The sequence below is a fragment of the Peromyscus leucopus genome, chromosome 2 (assembly GCF_004664715.2).
Source record: "Peromyscus leucopus breed LL Stock chromosome 2, UCI_PerLeu_2.1, whole genome shotgun sequence".
In the NCBI taxonomy this organism is placed as follows: domain Eukaryota; kingdom Metazoa; phylum Chordata; class Mammalia; order Rodentia; family Cricetidae; genus Peromyscus; species Peromyscus leucopus.
Window position 1 is genome coordinate 142966933 of NC_051064.1, and position 7916 is coordinate 142974848.

The 7916-nt window shown below is 54.5% G+C and overlaps 1 protein-coding gene across 1 annotated transcript; it reads right to left on the reverse strand.

Moving 5' to 3' along the window:
* Ctrc (chymotrypsin C) lies at positions 1-7203 on the reverse strand. Its single transcript, XM_028880650.2, has 8 exons — positions 7077-7203; positions 6025-6116; positions 5844-5941; positions 4444-4569; positions 3235-3371; positions 2040-2185; positions 526-678; positions 1-76 (listed from the first exon to the last, which is right to left on the reverse strand). Exons 1-8 carry the CDS (start codon positions 7114-7116, stop codon positions 62-64), a joined length of 807 nt encoding a protein of 268 aa, XP_028736483.1. The 5' UTR covers positions 7117-7203; the 3' UTR covers positions 1-61.
* Positions 7204-7916: the final 713 nt, after the last annotated feature.

A 7916-nucleotide genomic window follows, 5' to 3' on the forward strand; every position in this document is an offset into this window, starting at 1 on the left:
CTCTTGAAAGGCGCTTTATTGCTGTCGGGAGATGGGCTGCAAGGCTTCTGGAACAGACTCTTCACAGCTGTATTTTCTGGTGGAACGGAAGCCAGTATGAGTGACTCTGGAACATGGTACCCTCTGGGGCAGAACAAGCCCTGCAGGGTAGTAGGTTCCCAGCAGGGCCATGGCCAGGCCTGGTCTCTGCTCAAAAGGCTCTGGGTCTCCCAGCTTTTCAGAGCACAATGCATGTGGGCTTAGAACACACCCTATACCCATTGGGGGCTATCTGCCCAGGGTGCCTCTGTCCCCACACCCTTAAGCCTTTATATGACCACCCATGTGCCCCCTCTGCGATTCCCCCTCCCACTCCTGACTCAAGGCTTACTCCAAGAAGGATTCAGCCAGGGTATCTCAGTGGGAGAATGGAACTTGAACATGAGCTTAAGGGACCCGGGAATACATCCAGGAGGAGCCAGTGAAGACGAGGCCACGTGAGGAAGTGGGCTCAGGGGCACAGGGAGGGGTGCAGGGGACACCTACCTCATTGATCCAGTCGTTATAGGCAGACACACGGGTAAAGACCACTGGCTTCTTGTATGTGTTGCAGCCTTGGCCGGAGCCAAAGCTCACGATGCCATGCACCTGCCAGGAGCCGTCCTCTGCCTGGCAGTTGAGTGGACCACCAGAGTCTCCCTAGGGGCATCCAAGCAGCCAGCCTCAGCCCCAGCCCTCCCCCAGAGGCTGGCTCTGGCTGCTGTGGGGGATGTGAGCTGGGCCCTTGGCCTCCATACCTGTTATTTAGGCCTCAAGCTAGCTGTGGGGATAGTGACAGAGAAAAGTGTGGGGACTAGGCTGGCCTCATTCTGTGAGGCCCTGAGGTGTCAGCTGGCTCTTAGTTTGCTGTGATCTGGGATGATGCCAAGGGACTCTGCCTCGGTTTCCCTGACTGTTCAGGTCACTGTGTGTAAGCTTCTGAGAGCTTCCCAGAGAGTTGGAGACTGGGGACCCTGAAGAGGCCTGGGAAAGTAGGGAGGCTGGTGTGGGGAGAGGGTCATGTGTTTCAGAATGGACTGTCCCCCGTTGTCCCGGATGTTTTGTGGTCATACTCCGAGTCCCTGTCTCCCTGGACCGGTGCACCAGAGCCTCCAGGAATGGAACATGAAGGAAGTCACTTCATGCTGCTAAGACCCATTTAGTCTCACAGTGTGAAGTGGTTCCTGTGGCCTCGTTTTTTTTGATGTGCGTTTGTGCATGCATGCATGTATTTATGTGTGTGTGCTTGTGAGGATGCAGGTATTCATGCCAGTGTGCATGCAGGTGTATGTGGAGCCAGAAGACACCCTGGCATGTCATCTTCAAGTGTACTTCTCTCTGGCCTGGAGCTGGCCGGCTGGGCTGAACTCATTGACCAGTGAGACCCAGGAGTTCTCTTGTCTCCACCTCCCTAGCACTGGGATTCAGAGGCACCACCATGCTTGGCATTTTTATAACGTGAGTTCTGGGGACCGAATTTAGGTCTTTGTGCTTGCAAGGCAAACACTACCAACTGAATTATCTCCCCAGCCCTAGCCACATTTTTTTTTCTCGTGTGTGTGTGTGTGTGTGTGTGTGTGTGTGTGTGTGTGTATTTTTTTTTGGTGGGCATGCATACCTGTCACGATAGAGATCAGAGGACACTGTAGGAGCTGGCCCTCTCCTTCTCCCATGGTTTCTGAGGCTCAAACTCAGGTCACCTTGGGTCACCTTTACTCTTTGAGCCACCCCTCCCCGCCTCCCCGCCCCCCTTTATAGCGCACTTCAGCAGCCCATGTGATTGCTGGCTCCATTGGGACTTGAACTGCTCACGTCCAGCCCCCTGCCTCTCCCCATGCACTGGGGCTGAGCAGCGAGGGATGGGCTGAGTAACTGCTTTCTCCTAGGCCTGCAGGGTCCATCAGGGCTTGGCTTCTTAGTGGGGGCGCGGGGGGCGGGGGGGGGGCGGGCGTTGATTGGCTCCATCTACCCTGCTCTGCCCGCCTCCCTGCTGGCCCCTGCTGTGGGGTCAGGACACTCACATTGCAGGCAGAGATGACTCCATCACCGCCGGCGCACACCATTGTCTTCCTGACCTTGATGAACCACCAGTCCAACCGGGAGCACGTGGCGTGGCTCACTATGGGCTGCAGGCCCTGCTGGAGCACGTCGGCAATGGGACCACCAGCTGGGGAGAGAGAGCAGCCATGCCAGGGGGTCAGCCGGTGCCCTCAGGCCCGCCATAGCGCTGGTCTCCCGCCCGCAGGAGACTGGGAACTGGCAAAGGCAAGTTCTGGTGCCCGGAAGGCTCTGGGAACTGTGTGCGCCCTTCATCGGGACGGCCCAAACCTTTGGGTCACGGTCCCTTGGAGACTAAATATCTTTAGTGTGGAGCCTTCCTCTTCTTTCTGTTTCGCTGTGCTAGGGGTCAAACCCAGGGCTCTGAGTATGCTAGGCAAGCCGTCTGCCGCTGAGCTGGATCCCTTCTATTTTGCGACAGGGTCTCCCTGAATCGCCTAGGCTGGTCTCGAACTCACTCTGAACTGAGCCAGGTTGACCCACAATCCCTCTTCCTCGGCTGGGATCTCGAGGGTTCAACTGTCTGCCACTTCCTTCCAGAACTTCATCTTAGCTGCACACATCTGAAGGCTTTCTTCTCCCGGGATGTCCTTAAGAGCCAGCCTGTGCTTTCTCTAAGTCTTGCCTCGTTTTAATGTTCATTTAACCGTCTAGTTCAGCTGGCATTGGCTTGGGCACCCGTTTGCGGTGAGATCTAGACTCCTACCCCTAAGTAGATGGTTTTGGTTAGTTGGTTAGTGTATCTCTTATTTTGATACAGGTTCTCATGTAGCCTAGGCTGGTCTCAAACTCCCTATGTAGTGCCCTTGAACTCCTGACCCTCCAGCCTCCACCTTCCAAGTTCTGGATCACAGGAGTGCATGACCAGGCCTGCCTCTTGTTTTTGGTTTATTTATGTGACTGGGGCAATGAGCCAATTCCTGTTCTAAATACCTGATGAGTTGTAGCCTATAGAACCCTTACGTCACCCACCACATTGACTTGTGACATGCTTGTCACATGGTCTGGGCTGAGTAAATCAATAGTCGCTGTTATTATAACAGAGGTTTAAAATCTATGACGCTATCAGGCAGGAGGGAGAATGTGGGAGACGTTCTAATCTCGAGTGGCACCTCCTCCAGGAAGCCTCGGGGGTGTCCCGCTGCAGGCTGTACTCACTCCAGAGGCGACCCCAACCGGTGACGTAGCAGGGGTAGTCCTGAGGCAGCAGGGCACCCTCCTCTGGGATGCAGCCCACCTTGATGGTGTCACTCAGTTCCACGGGCTCAGCCAGCTTGATGATGGCGATGTCGTTCCTGAAATGCAAAGTGGAGGTTTGGCAAATGTGTAGAGGTGGTGCTGGGTGTCCAGCCTTGGTGGCCAGGGACTCCCCCGTAAACACCTACCAGCAGCTTATTAGGTAGTGGACACTCTGGAGGACAAATGACTGTGTGTGTGTGTGTGTGTGTGTGTGTGTGTGTGTGTGTGTGTGTGTATGCTCCCATGCATGTGTGTGGGATGTCAGGTGGCTTGCTCTCTCGCTCTCCACCTTATTCCCCAGTTGGTTTCTCACCAGTGAGGGCAGCAACCAGGAAGCCCTGGACAGCTCCATGTCCCCACCTCCCACAGCCCCGAGGTTAGAGGTTCTCCCAGCCACACGCAGCTTCTCATGTGGGTGCTGGGGATCTGAACTCAGGTCCTTAGGCTCGCACATGGTGCTAACTTTACGTTTGACACAAGTTAGGGTCATTTGGGAAGGGATCTTGATCGAGAAAAAAACCCTTTTCATAGGATTAGCCTGTAGGCAAGTCCGTAGGGCATTTCTAGAGTGATGATTGATGTGGGAGGGTCCAGCTCACCGTGGGTGGTGTCATCCCTAGGCTGGTGGCCCTGGATGATGAGAGCAGGCTAAAAGGCGGGCATGTGGTGGTGCACGCCTTTAATCCCAGCTCTCAGGAGGCAGAGGCAGCGGATCTCTGTGAGTTTGAGGCCAGCCTGGTCTACAGAGAGAGATCCAGAACAGCCGGGGCTGCACAGAGAGACCCTGTCTCGATTCCTACCCTGCTCGAGTTCTTGCCCCAACTCCCTTCAGAGATGGACGGTTACCTGGAAGTATGAAACAAGCCCTTCCCTTCCCAGTTTGCTTTTCTGTCGCGGTGTTTATCAGAGCAACAGGAACCGGACTAAGACACACAGCAAGCGCTCTTAGCCATGCAGCCACCTCCCCGGCCCTAAGTGACCCTTCTAATGGGTGGACCTGTCCTTCTTGATGTGGCTTCTTCCTCATATGCCGGTTCATGACAGCTTAACAGAGTGGAAATGTTCAGAACCGCTGTAGGTCATGACCCCCGGAAAGTGAGCCGTCGCTGCCGCAGGTCTGGCACTCACCACACGAAGAGCGAGTTCCACTTCTCGTGGACGTAGATGGTGTCCACCTCCGAGTACAGGGAGCCTTCCTCATCCTCCACCGTCAAATTGTACTTCCCCAGGGCCACGCGGTAGGTTAAGTCTTTGCTGTAAGGGGGAAAGAGATGTCAGGTGGCTTCTGGCAGGACCAACCGGAAACTGAGGGCATTGGTGACCCGGTCCTCTCGCTACCGAAGGGCTCTGTGGGGAAGGGAGTGTCTGTTCCCATCGACCCTGTGCATGATGGGAGAAAGGGCCTGTGGCTCAGAGCCAGGGACTCGGGTCAGGTATGACCTTGCCGCCCTAGACTGGCAGGCTAGGAGAAGTCAAGCTGCTATTGCCTCTGGCTTCCACATGGCAGTAGCCACCTGAGGGACTCCTGCTTGGCTCTGTCCTCCCTACCACAAGATCCTCCTGCCCTAGGATGGCAGGCAAGCGCCGCCACACCTGGCTTCCCCTGACTGCTCAGCGTCTCCTCAAACAGGTGCTAACTGCACCCCGAAGTCCTTCCCACAGCTCTCCAGTCCAACTGTAGTCCTTGTGTATACACCCCAACCCTTACACTCTGCTCCCAGGAGGAGGCTGGCCCAGTGTTTCCCAAGCATCCAAGAGCTGCCTCCTTCGCGCTGGCTGTTCCTGGAATTCCACACATCAGCCATGTCCTCTCTCCCTACTCCCTTCTTTGGGGGTTTTGCCCTTTGCAGAGCGATCTCCCAGGCCCGTCTTTCTTTCTTTCCTTTTCCCTCTTTCTTTCCTCCCTCCTTCCCTCTTTCCCTCCCTCCCCATCCCCTACCCTTCCTTCTTCTTTTTAGTCCAGGCTGTCCTCAAATGCAAGGCTATCCCAGCCTTCAGCCTTAGCTCTTCCTGCCTCAACCTACAGCTTTGTGCTAAGACGGAACTCTGCCAACTAAGCTATAGCCCCAGATCCCTTATTTTACTAGTTTAACTTCCTCCCTCCCTCCCTCCCTCCCTCCCTCCCAGTTCTGGGCTATCTTCTTTTAAATTCAGCCAGACCCACCTTTGCCTCTCCCTTCTTCCAGCCTCATTTTTGTTTGATAAGTTACATATTTACTTGTTTATCTATTGCTCTACCTTCCACTAGAATAGTGGAATAGAACGTTCCACCAAAATAGCCCCAGAGGCTGGCCTTGGTCTTCTCTGTTGTTTCTTGGCACATAGTAGGTGCACAAAGAAATGTTTTCAACTGATTAAACAAACTGGGTTGGAAGGAGAACAGCTGGGTTGGAAGGAGAACAGCTGGGTTGGAAGGAGAACAGCTGGGTTGGAAGGAGAACAGCTGGGTTGGAAGGAGAATCGCTAACAGAGAGAGCCCAGTGCCTGGAGCATTAGATACTCAGGTTTCCCGTGCCAGCCCCGCTCACTTGATGCAGTGGGCAGCGGTCAGGACGTGGCTCTTGGTGATCAGAGTACCGCCACAGGTGTGCCTCCACGTGTCATCCTTGAGGTACTGAAGAGAGATCTGCAAAAGGGCCACATGTCAGCCCCCCAGGGATCCCCAGCCTTGTCCCTCCACCCTCTGCACCTGCCTCATAAAGTGCTTACCTGCCAGGGCCAGCTGTGGGGGATGGCATCCTCTCCCCCTACCACTCTGGTTGACAGGTTGGGTGGGAAGGTGGGATCCCCACAGCTGGAGGCTGGGGAGAGAGGAGAATACAGGTGGGTAGGTTGTCCCCCGAAAGGGCAGGTGAGAAGCTCAGGCTAGCTCTCTGGGCCTCAGCTCCACCCCCCCACCCCCGCTGTGTGTGTGTGTGTGTGTGTGTGTGTGTGTGATATGAGAGGAAGAGCACTAATCTAAGAGTCTCCTGAGAACTAAGCCACATGGCGCATTAAAAAGCCACACAGGAGGAGAAGGAGGGACACTTCATATAGTGAAAGGAACAGGCAGGTGACTGGCACTCACGAAGGACGAAGGATGCCTTTTTTGGGTCACAGTACAGTGTGTGTATGGGGGAGTATTCAGTGTGGACTACACAGAGTCCCACACCGCCATGTCTAGGAAGTCGTGTGGCATGGTTGAGAGTGTGTGCGCTGAGGTGAGGCAGAGGGGGCTGGCATTCCGGCTGTGAGCCAACATGTGACCCTGAGGCAGGGTACTGAGCATCCCTGGACCCACTCCGTGTTCCCACCATTGAATGGAGATGTGGGCAAACCTAATACTTGTATATGGTCCACTTTGCTCCTGCATCTAGAGAACCCAGCTCCACTCCCGATCAAGTGCTCTCCTTTACCCAAACCAACCCAAATCCTATTGAACCCTTCAGTTTGAAATCTGGGAGAATGCCACCAAAACGGGAGAGCAAAAGAACCCTCGAGAGGGAGACACAGATGGAAAGACCGGCCCAGTGGCTCCCCGGAGTGAACGCCGCGCGAGGCACCTACCGTGGGCCTTGCTCAGGGCCCCCCGTCTCAGCCTCACACCTTACAGGGTGCTCTTCACCCCTTCTCCAGGACCTGCTAGTTTGGAAGTGGCTTAGCTGACACAACAGAACCCACGCAGGCCCCCAAAGTGCCTTTCTTGGGGAGCAGAGGACACCCCAAGGCCAGCTTGATCTTAGAGCCTGCTGGATGCAGCTTGTCCCCGTTCTCAAGCTTACCGCAGGCCACGATGGCAGCGAGGACTGTAATTCCCAACATGGTCAGGTGCTCAGGACTGGCCGGGGTAGAGGCAGGCTGGGCATTTATAGGGACGAGGGGGGCGGTGTGAGGTCACAGGGGTCAAAGCTGAGCTCACTCTGGGGACAAACCTGTTCTGACAAGGCCTTTTCCTGACCTTGGTAATTACTGTTTAATTTGGGCAGAAGATGTGGTTGGCCAGAAGTATGGGGTTTCCAAGACGGAGTGAATTCACAGGGCCTCTATCTTCCGTCAGAATACTGATCTAAACTCCAGGGCTGCTTGCCTTTGTAGATGACTGGAACTCAATTTGGATGTTTTTCTGCAGATTTTATATTATTATTATTATTATTTTAAATGTAAAGATGATTTTATGTGTATGAATGTTTGTCTACATGTATATCTGTACATCAGCGTGTGTGCCTGGTGCCAGAGGAGGCCAGAAGAGGACATCAAATCTCCTGGAACTGGAGTTACAGATGGCTGTGAGCTGCTCTGTAGGTGCTGGGAACCAAACTTGGGTCCTCTGCAAAGCAGCAAATGCTTTTAGCCACTGAGGTATCTCTCCAGCTCCATTTCCTGTTGATTTTAAAGAAATAGAAAGCGTTCTCTTGGGCCTCTCAAGGGCTTTGGCACCGCCCTGGGATGTCTTTAGCATGCCTATGAGCAACCATTTCTCAAGAGCAGCTGGCGGGGTGGGCAGGAATCACTTTGGCACTCTGGTCCCTGGCTCTGGTGCAGGGAACGGCTGGGCAGAGGATGCTATTAGCCCTGGTCCACACTCTGACACTGGGTGGGCTGACGTATTTTCTAGTCATGAT

Bases quoted from the DNA above. Each gene is read 5' to 3' on its own strand.
- Ctrc (XM_028880650.2), bottom strand. From the start codon at position 7,116: ATGTTGGGAATTACAGTCCTCGCTGCCATCGTGGCCTGCG. The intron at 6,117-7,076 runs GTAAGCTTGAGA...CTCTCTCCCCAG, and splicing joins CGCTGCCATCGTGGCCTGCG to CCTCCAGCTGTGGGGATCCC. The intron at 2,186-3,234 runs GTGAGTACAGCC...CTCTCTCCCCAG, and splicing joins CGGTTGGGGTCGCCTCTGGA to CTGGTGGTCCCATTGCCGAC.